Source organism: Ciconia boyciana, chromosome 10 (genome assembly GCF_034638445.1).
Source record: "Ciconia boyciana chromosome 10, ASM3463844v1, whole genome shotgun sequence".
Classification (NCBI taxonomy): domain Eukaryota; kingdom Metazoa; phylum Chordata; class Aves; order Ciconiiformes; family Ciconiidae; genus Ciconia; species Ciconia boyciana.
The window spans coordinates 35,928,579-35,938,935 of record NC_132943.1 but is presented as its reverse complement, the minus strand read 5'-3'; the positions used below and the strand labels follow the sequence as shown (position 1 = coordinate 35,938,935).

The window sequence follows — 10,357 nt, the reverse complement described above, 5'->3', positions numbered from 1 at the left end:
ATCAAAGAAATTTCACTTTTTCAGGATGTCCCACTTACACATAGAAAAGTCAGTATCCTGGTAAGCAAAATGAAATAAACACAACAGTAGCAACTTGTAAAAGCGTACATAAACTGAGCTATCAAGTTGATGTAGAAATCCCCTGAGCTGACAGTTAAGGACTTTCTTCGGTCTTTGTGACAAAAAAAAAAAAAAAATAAATCACAAGAACAGATAAGGCATGGATTACACCATCAGTTTATGCTAGCTGTCACAGTATGTACTGTGAGACAAACTTTCACAATGCACTAACAAGCACAACCACCTACAATCCATACAGCAGAAACTAGCTACTTTCACTTAATCTAAGAATGCGGCCTCACCAGTCCTTGGCACTGAGGATCCTGCATTTCTATGTACAGTTACCATTTGCATTATGGTTGACTGCGTCTTTGTGAAATGTTACTCTCCATTTCAACTGCTACTCGCGCCTTCCTTACACGTCTCTTGCATCAGCCAGGCATACATACAGTCTTAGTGGTGATTACGCTTTAGAGCTGGGCCTGCCCAGTTCTTAATGGAAATCTTTCTTCTAGAGGTTTCCGATTCACATTTAAGTATTCAAAGGGATCTTCTTATAAACTCAACTGTCATCCCAGACAATGCTGCAGGAAGCAGGAATTGTGTCTCAGATGTAAAAGCATCTCTCATTGAATACGATTTGATACACGGCACAGCAGACTACTCGTTTCCTTCATCTGGGGAGCATCAGTAGCCATGTCGGGGGCAGTCAGTGTCAGACCTTCTGCTTAATATTTATTGATGCCAAAGATTCGAACGCCATGCAACTGTGGCAGCTTGGGGATAAGCACGGTCAGGAGAGAGGTGGTGTTGAGGATAAAGTGTGTTGGATCATACTTTGTGTAGAAACTCGCCAGGAAGTACCTGCGGGAGAAAAGGCAGCAAGCTTAGCTGCTAACACCCTGGTCTAAAAAATAAACAAACAAAGCACAGCTGAAAAACGTGCTTTAGTAACCAGTCATATTTTACTGATTAACAACCGATCTATTCCTGTATTAAATATCTCACCTGAGATTCTAGAATATCTACAGCAAAATTGCGGACTAATTCTCTTCTTCCCATACTTCTCAAGGTGCTAACAAGCAACTCTCGGCTAGCATTTTCCTCCAGCATTTCTCCCTACCCTTTAAGTTGGAGTCGCTGACTTCTGCACCTGATTTGTGACACAGGTTTTAAATGGTCTAAGATCTGTTACCAAAATACTCACAGCTCTGCTACCCTAGCAAGCTCAGTGACAAAGCATTTGACGTTTTTCAGTTCAAAAATCATTTATGCCCAGCACATGTGCTATTGGTGTGATTTTAAAATGCTTCCCATCTGGCAGACATTCCCAGTACATTTTTCTTTTAAGCTAGTCCGCAACCTGTTCAACTGAAAGAATAAGGAAATGTGCCTCAGAAAATCCAATTCACTACCACCTTCTTTACGCTTTGAGCCAATAATTTCATCTTGTTCTTTGCAAAAACTAGTCACAGAAATGAGGCTGATTGTTGGGTTTTTGGGTTTTATTCCCAGCAAAACGGAGATGTTTATTCAGCTACTTATGCATTATTAGTGCATGAAGAGAACCATACGCAAGTGTTATGAATACAAAATTCCCACTGGAAAGCGAGAAGCTATCTTTGAAGAAAGAGAGGATTTTTTTGAGGAGTTATATGTATTTTTTCAGTTTCTATCCTTTGTGAACCAACTTTCTAAACATGATGCAGGATCTTCCCTTCCCCCCTACCCCACCATGCAAGTGGACAACTTCCTTAAGGGAAAAAAAGAAAGACGTTTTAGAGTTGGATACTAAATACGTATCTGATTTCCTTTAGTTACACAACCATACTTTTGCCAACAGAGACAGGCGGAGTAGAATTTCTCAGCCATTTACATAACTAGTGTAAACAGAAGACAATCTGTACAAAGCAAAACCAACGTGCAAAATCCTGGACTCCATTCAGTGAGGACTGCCACGCTCCTCGTAACTCACCAGTTGCAAAATGGTTAATAAATGCTGTCATGTGCTAAAGGCAATTAGTTTAGATTTTCAGTATTCATGACTTCACAATCTCTTAAAGAACTTCAAGAGTTAACAGTAAGTTTTCCTCATAACGTTTCTAATCTTTAAAACTTGCCCCATTAATAACTGTTTACAAACTTGGACTTCAGTATGTGAATTAGAGTGTTGAAAGCTGCAGGAAGAAAGATTGTTGATTATATGGCCTGTAAATATGTAGTCCCTACCTCTGTGATGTAGAAACAAACAAACAAGCAAAAAAAGAGAGAAAATGCTTTTAGAATGTAAATTGCAACTCATTTGGTTGCAGCTTTTGAAATCATGGGTTTATCATTCAATTAATCCATAATACGGTTTTGAACTCACAGAATTATAGGAGAGATTGTGAAGAATTTTCTTGAAGATGTAAATTGTACTCCATAATCCAGTTGTTCCCAGTGTGTTAGTAGCCTAGCTTTCCCCTGATCAGGTGTTTCAAAAGGAGTTCCCTTTACTGCATGCAAAAACACATACATTCCCTGGGGAAAACAAAAAGTGAATAGAGTGGCACTTTCAGCTGTATTTTGTTATAATTGTTACATTGTTCAATGCATTGTAAAAAAAAAAAAAAAGAGAGTAAATGAACTCTCACCCAGAAGAGCTGCTAGCCTGTAAGGACAAATTATAGAAGAGGAAGGAAGAGACAAGAAGTGATTTGCCCGAGGTTGGGCAGTCAGAATTAAAGCCACAGTCTATGTGACATCCGATCCACTGCCTTATCTTCTACATTAGCTAGCAAAAATTGCATGAGATCAACAGAATTTTAACAAGCACTGTAACAAGTTTAGGGCTGCCAATTTATATTACTGCTTTCCTAAGACAGCGTTAAATGAGTTATGAGGTAGAGTCCACACAGAGCAAAAAATCTGCCTACGAATACTGGCAATATTACAAGAACTTCTGAAAGCTTTCTCAGTCCCCCAGTGCTTCAAATACTTAGAAGTTGACTACGAGCAATCTGTTGAATAGCATCTGTCCTTCTCTTCGCTGCTTCTCCTTAACGACATTGGACTGTTCTTTGCTGTTGTTTCTATTTGATCGGAGCATGCCACGTCTGGCTGTTCTGAAAGATCGATTTGGGACCAAAGATCAATCAGACAGGGCAGTCCACCCTCTTCCAGTTTTAAGAAACATTTGTTTTCTATCAAAGAGAGCACACCAACTGCAAGCAAGAGGCTCTATCAGAAAATATCAAAGACTTCCATTTTCTTTCTTTCAGGTGCGTTCATTTCTTACGCACAAACAGAAATTGTTATAGAAAGCTTTATATAGAAAAATCACATTTCTTCTGAATTCTTCTGAAGGAGGTGAAAGTTGAGCAAGTCACTTCACGTCTTCTTCCACTTTTGTTTGGAACAGCCCCCTGATTGGAGACCTATTAACCTAAGAGATTTAATTTGCTTAATTAATTCTTCAATTCATGATGTTTGCAGCATCTCAGTTTTAATAACTTAACCAAAAAGGCACTTTTAGGACATATCCAAATGCTTACTACACATTTTATTTCGCACTGGTACTTGCAGAAAGGACCAGCAAAAATGCTTTCAGGGTCAGCTAAGAGTTTTCCATTAGTGGAAATCCAAGATTTTTTTGTTTGTCAACAATTCAAGGATTTGTTTCCAAAAAAGTGCCATTTAAATGCTGAAACAACCAACAGTGAAGTTTATACTCATCTTCTAGTGTTCCACTAGAAAACTACTTGCCAGTGCATGCTCTCATCCCTGTTGTTATTACAGCTACTTGCAATGAATTTGGTAAGGCATTTGGGAAATATTTAGTAATGCTTGTCTCTGCCAACATCTTCTGAATTCAGGCATGTCTGATGCTGTCAAAGATAACATACAAAATGCTCTAATGATGCTTACAAACCCACTATTAGTTTTAAACCTAGCTACATCTAATCTAACCTAGCTAAACCTAATACTTTTTTACAGGATTCTAGAGGATATTATCCAAAGTCAGTCTTTAAACTATCATTTTCCTAAATAAGGAAGAAGCTATCTTTTTGTCAAGACTTCTTTGCTGTTAATCTTGGAAAGCTGAGTTAGCAAACCTCAAGCATGATGTAAATTGCTGGATTATGGCCCTCTTTTCTCCAAGCTTGGCAGGACCAATATACATACTCGCATTACTTTATAATGATTACAGCAAAATTATAGCATCCTGGGGAGAGGAAGCAGAAAGATTCTTAAGGTCTTCAGCTTCCAAATCCTTTTGCATACCAAAGTCATCGTGCAAATCACAATCCACTGAACAACAAATGGTTTCACAGCCTGGGTCAAAGTACTCCAGTTTTTCCCTCCGCTTTCAAATACAATTTTTCTTATGTCATGTATAGTGACAAAGTTGTACGCGGAAGTCATTCTGAGCTAAAATTTAGCTAGCTTGACCAGAAATCAAAGCAAGAAGAAAAAGAGCACAAATGTTTCTGTCCAAGAAAACAGGTAAAGTGCTGAAATTAAACATTTTGGGATACTAACAGATTTATGTAGAAACATTAGTAGATAACATCCAAGCATTAAAAATTTAATTTATTTTATGGATTCAGCACAGCTCTCTAATATACAAAACACTGTAAAAGTCGTTTGGCATGATGATTTTATGTTTGCAAGATTCTAGCTTAATTAAACGCCTTTTAAAAGAATACATAAAATATGTAAGGAATATTTCACCTCTTTTGTGCTTAAACCCAAAGTGATCACGTATCATTCCTCCTCCCAAAACCAGCCAACTCATTTAATAGTGGATAAGCCAAGGTGGCGTTTTGGCTAGCTGCATTTCATTATCCATACAGCCTGGCTATTTTTCTCTTCTCCTGCTACCACAAATAAATACGTATGACCAACTTTTCAAATTTTGTTACGAGAGAGGGTACTTACCAGGTTGTGAATCACATTTGTTAAAGTCCAGGCAACAGGAACAGTAAAGAAAGGAATGCTGAGCAAGACAATGTGCAGCATGCCAACTCCAAGTGCGTATGTCAGCCACATTCCACGACTGTTCATCACCCGTGTGTTTGGATTTACCTCGCTGTGGGCAACTCCTACGTTCATTTTTACCCTATAAAACAGAACTGTTTGAAGATTGAGACTACTGTTATAGAGAAGTACTTAATGTATGCAATTTTCGATTTGGGAAAAGGCTGTTTTAAATACGCAGGTCTGGAAGGAACACAGTGCATAAGCGAAGATGTACCTCAAGATCTTCAAAGAATGGTTTATAGACAAGTCAGTACAAAGGGGCTGTTGGGAACTGGTTTTTAACAAAAGCCCAAACAAATAAAACCTACAAGCCTGCTACAGAAGGGACATTTTTAAAAAAAAAGTAAGCTGTGCTGCTAGAAGCTGAAGATGCAAACCTGTAAGAAACCAAGCTTTGTAACTTTTGTCCTCTAAATTCCTTTCTCCATCCACAACAATATCCACAGTTCTTTTCCACTTCCCATATCAGACAATTTTCCTCCTGTTTCTCATTCATGTAATGGCTAATGAAGAAGCCTGCGTATACCCATTGCCCAGCCACCGACTGCTAGAAAGAATGAATAAGGACTAATTTATGCTTGCTTTTCTTGCAGCAGAGCACAGATTTCAGATTTTCCTCCTCTCCCCATCTGTTAGTTTTCAGACAGACATTTCTGTCTTTCAAATCTGGCTGAAATTAGCCAACGGGTTCCAAAGTTTTCTAAGTGACACACATACGCAGAGATACACAGAACAATTTCACAATGCTGATTTCTTCAGGAGATTGACAGAACTTACTGGAGGCGACACTCTCGTCCTATTGTACTAAAATTTGTAATAATAATTAGAAAAACCTCATTGCATACTTCATACTCACGCGATCTGTAAGTCTATTTATATTAATTTATGGGACTGGGAAGGAGACTTTTGAACTTCCTTCTAAATCAGTCTATAAAAGCATTGTTTAACCAGCAAAACCAGCTTGCTTTTGGTAGGATGTTTGTTTCTTATACTTGCTTAGTGCTGTAAAGCACTGTTAACACCCAAGTATTTTGCACTGTTAACAGCAGGCTGGGGAATAAAAATAGAGGTGATGAACCTGAAACTGAACCGGGGCAGTGCTGATTTTAATCAATACTTGTTGCAAAGTATTTCAAAACGTGCAGGGAACACGTTACCTGAGGCGGGTGAAGTGCGATCGTTCCCCTCTCCCTCCCGCCCTCCCTCCCTGGGATGCAGCCCCGCAGGTGAGCGAGTGCCTAGCCATACCTCTGGACATGGTCTACCATCTCTTCCTATCTTTTCCTCACGTTCCTTGTCTACTCAGGTAGGACACCTTGTCTCAGTTCGCTGCACCCCTGTGTTATCTCTCTCATGGCCAGGAGCCCAGCCGCACGAAAGAAGCGGGACGCTGCGCCCGCACTCCCGGCGCAGGTCGCCCCCGCAGGACCCGGGGCCTCCCTGGAGAGCCGCTGCCCTTCCCGGCCACACACCATGCGGGCTCCCCGGCAGACCCCCTCCCGCCGTCCCGGCCCGCCGGGCCCCGCCGCTCGCCTCAGGGCCGGGCCTGGCAGCAGCCGCCGGGCGCCCCGGGGCCTGCTGGCAAGCACTGGCGCGCAGCCGGCAGCGGCGGCCCAGCCCGCCTTCCCGCCCTCCGCCTCCCGAGCCCGGCCCCACCTTTCCGGAGACCCGCCGGGCCCAAGCGTCGCCGGCTCAAGAGTCGCCGGCCGCGCTGTGGCCGCAGCCGCCTAGGAGCAGCAGCGGAGCGCAGGCTGCCGGCCGCAGGTAGAGCCCGCCGGCCGCCCGGTGGGCAGGGCTGCCGGGGAAGGGAGGGGCCGGGCCGGCCGCACCGCCCACAGGAGCGGCGGCGGCGGCGGGAGCGAGGGCGCCGCAGACGCGCAGGTAGCGCAGCCCTGGGACTCTGCGGGAGGCGGGCGCCCGCGAAGGGCGGAGGGGAGAGGGGTGGTGCGGGGCAGCAGCCCGCCCGCCGCGGGAAACGCCGCTGCCGCCGCTGCCTCCCCCGAGGCCACAGCCGGGGCGGGGACGCTGCTTCCCCGGGGCAGCTGGCGGCACCGCGGCGGGAACCGCTGCCGCTCCGGGCTGCGTGGGACGGGCCCGGGCCTGGGCCTAGGCCCGGGCCTGGGCCTGTCGCGGCGCGGCGGCCCCCGAAGCGGGGCCGGGCCCGGCTGGGGAGCGCGGCCCGCTGGCCGGGGCGGGGGGCGCGCGTCCCTCGCGGCGGTGGCTGCCCTCACCTCGCCCCGCCTCGCCGAGGGGCGCGGCGACGCTGCGGCCGGCCTTGTTTCGGCGCGGCACCCCGTGCTTTTCTTAGCGAAAAGCAGAAGCGGGAACTGGGGCCGTTCGTGTCCTTTTAGGTGACCTCAAGGGTGACCGTCCGCAGGTTTTATCTGCAGCTTTCCTCTGTTTTTTTTCCTCATAAACTGCAGAATTACCTGAGTAGGTGTTCTGGTGGACTCCTAAGAAAGGTGGCTGTTGGAGTAGGGTTTGGGTGCTGCTCTAGAAATCTGTGAGGCTGCAACTGTGAAGTTTAAGGAGTTTTTGTTCGTAGTTTACCTGATGGCATGCGGTATTCCAGCTATTGAGGGAGCCCTGGTTGCTGGGGTGTCTGTCTTCGTTTAGGGGGATGGAAGGACTACATTGGTGATGGTGCTCAAACACAGAAAATACTATGCCTTCCCACTGAGCACGGATTATAGTATGTCTGGTCAGCGAAGAGTTATGGTAGTAAGGTGGCTTGAGCTGAAATATGTATCTTTTAGCTAAAAGTAATCGGGTTGGATGCATTTCCATCAGTAGCAAGTACCAGAGGTCCCTCCCTCGCAGCAGGTGCCCCTGAGATGTGGCCAGCATGGCTGTATGACTGCGCGCGTCCTCCCCTGCGATGCAGCGAGCAGCCGGCAGCCCTGTGTTGGGGTGCTTGGGTCCAGGGAAGGGGAGGGCACACCAGGAGCTGGTTCTTCTCCCAAACCACCTTCATCAGTCACACCTCATAGAAAATTTCTCCTTGGAATCTGCAGCGTTTTTGTTTTAAGACCTTCCCTTGTCTCAGTCAGTGTCTTTTGATAAAGATACCCAGCTCTGATCTGTCACTTGTCATTAGTAAATCATGAAGCACTTGAGATGGGAGTCCCGTATAACACGTGAATGGATGAGGAAAGCTGCCATCCTGAATGTGTGTACATGATTAATATTGGTCTGTCTTCAACAACATACGTCTTCCCATGCTCTTCTTCTTTTCCAGTTTGTTTGCTGGAAAACTGATCGGTCAGATCTTTTTACCACATCTGAAAGGCAAACTTCCTTTGGAATGTAAACAACAAGCATGAAGAGAAGACCTCTTTGTAGCTGTTCTTAGAAAAGTTTTAATGCTGCTTCCTCTTCAAAACACTACCTTTTTTTTTCTGCAAGTAACCATGTTTTTGCTTTGTCTTTTATGTTTAAGGAGTGGCAGTCTTTAGAAGCATATCGAGGCAGCGTCTCGTAATTGTTTTATCAGCTGCATGTACCCTGCAGGATAGTGGTGCTCTGGTGTGTTGGCCGCAGTCCCTCGCTGTGTCCTGACTGTGTCAGGAGGAAATCTGGGTTTGCTCCATTCCTCCACACGTGCTCATATCCTTGGGACGGGTGCTAAGTGTGCGGTCAGTGTTCTCCAGCAGATAGCTTGGACTGAATCAATGGGGAAGCCAGGACTGCCGGGATTGTTTGCGTTTCAATGCAAATAACATTACGTAAGGTAACCCAGTAAAGAGTGCTGCTGTGGAGAGAAGAAACATTGCTTGTAGGACAGAAAGCAACCCAAGTCTGAACCATTCTTGAGGTGCAAAGAGTTTTCTAGCAATCGTCTTTCTCCCCCTCTTCTCACATGCTTGAAAAACTGTGGTTGAATTCCTTGTGTCATGCTACAAGGATCAGCAGAGATTTTTCCTGGAGCTTGGTTGATTGTGTCTACTTGGGTACTTAAACAGCAGCGCATGCAAAAATTTGCAGATCCACTTACAGTCTCTTCATGGAAGAGTGTCTCTAATGCAGCAGGAATTTTATAACCCTTTGTAAGTGTTTTCAGTGATTTAAAAAAAAAAATAAATCTCCATTTGCTTATGGTAATATGAGGCATCTCCATTTTCAAGTGGAAGATACAGAGACACAGAAATAAAGTGACCTGCCTGGGGGCATGCAGTAAGTCTGATCAGAAAGGCAAGGTTATAATTCAGAAGTTTTTCTTTTTCTCATTATTGCCAGTAGATCCCATTGCCATTGAATATAACTTTTGCCTCAGCACCACTGTGCTTCCTCCCCACTTCTTTCCCAACTCCAAAAACTCACCTTCAGGTCGTATTGCTTCCATGAATTTTGGGGTACTGGGAATTATATGTGCAACACAGCAGTGCTGAACTCAGAAATTGTAAATGTAGGGAAAACATGATGCAAGGAGTTTGTTTAAAAAAAAAAAAAAATTCAATTTTTTTTTTTTTTTTTTAAATCAGTGCTGGAATTAGACCTGATGCTGGGTAAATACCCTATCTGAAGACATTTCTGACTAGCACTCTGGATTACCATCTGGTCTGTCTACTCTGCAAGATCACGACTGCATGTTATAGTAGTTTACAGGAGATTACTATATACATGTGAGATACTGTTTTGTTCAATATATCTCTGAATTCTTGATTTTTTTCATTAGAAGTTTAATCTGCTGAAAATAATGTTTTCTAGTCTAGACCTCTGTGTTCTGTTTCTTCCACAAGTCAAAGTCCCATTGACTGAAGAGGAAGCTGGGTCCTGCTGTATCTGAAAATTGTACTCTTTAGCCATAATGTTATGTTTCGCCTACATTTAAAAGTTGCTGTAAAACAATTCGTTAGAAACATGTATTTGTAATGTGCCTTTTACATTCTTTTTCTGTCCTCTTTCTGTGCAGCTTCCCTGACTCTTAATTCCATTATGAAACAGCTGTCGGCAGAAACTGTTCGTCTCCTTTCAAGTTCTCAGGTGATTACATCAGTTGTCAGCGTAGTGAAGGAGCTGATAGAAAATTCCTTGGATGCCAGTGCCACAAATATTGACATTAAGCTGGTAAGTCCTCTTTCTTTCTCTCACAAAGAACTGGATGTAAAATAAGATGCCAGGAAAGCTCTTCCACTGCAAATGTATTTCTTAGGCTATCATGGTTTGGGGAATGGAAGGGCATTAATAGTATTTATACATATATATTTTAACCTCAAATAAAAATGGTCCAGAATCAGTTTCCGTTAACGTTTTTGAGGCCCTACTGAAACAGTAA

The 10,357-nt window shown here is 43.8% G+C and overlaps 2 protein-coding genes across 7 annotated transcripts in view; one reads left to right on the top strand and one right to left on the bottom strand.

Moving 5' to 3' along the window:
* Positions 1-6: 6 nt before the first annotated feature.
* ORMDL1 (ORMDL sphingolipid biosynthesis regulator 1) lies at positions 7-6,878 on the bottom strand. Of its 2 annotated transcripts, none has more exons than XM_072874669.1 (4): positions 6,739-6,878; positions 4,981-5,161; positions 2,429-2,580; positions 7-924 (listed from the first exon to the last, which is right to left on the bottom strand). In XM_072874669.1, exons 2-4 carry the CDS (start codon positions 5,152-5,154, stop codon positions 789-791), a joined length of 462 nt encoding a protein of 153 aa, XP_072730770.1. In that variant the 5' UTR covers positions 5,155-5,161; positions 6,739-6,878; the 3' UTR covers positions 7-788. The 2 variants fall into 2 exon arrangements, with proteins under 2 accessions (XP_072730770.1, XP_072730769.1); XM_072874668.1 differs by having other exon boundaries at positions 4,981-5,174; positions 6,739-6,871.
* PMS1 (PMS1 homolog 1, mismatch repair system component) overlaps positions 6,745-10,357 on the top strand; it is a 51,947-nt gene continuing 48,334 nt past the window's right edge. For 2 of the 5 annotated variants that reach the window (XR_012044371.1, XM_072874654.1), the window contains exons 1-2: positions 6,846-6,963; positions 9,995-10,149. Coding sequence is in view for 4 of the 5 variants with exons in the window: in XM_072874654.1 (XP_072730755.1) it covers positions 10,018-10,149 (132 nt within the window). In the remaining variant the exon portion in view is untranslated. Of the gene's footprint in view, positions 6,964-9,563; positions 9,705-9,994; positions 10,150-10,357 lie in introns of all 5 variants that reach the window. The other 3 variants (XM_072874651.1, XM_072874652.1, XM_072874653.1) reach the window with 3 other exon arrangements.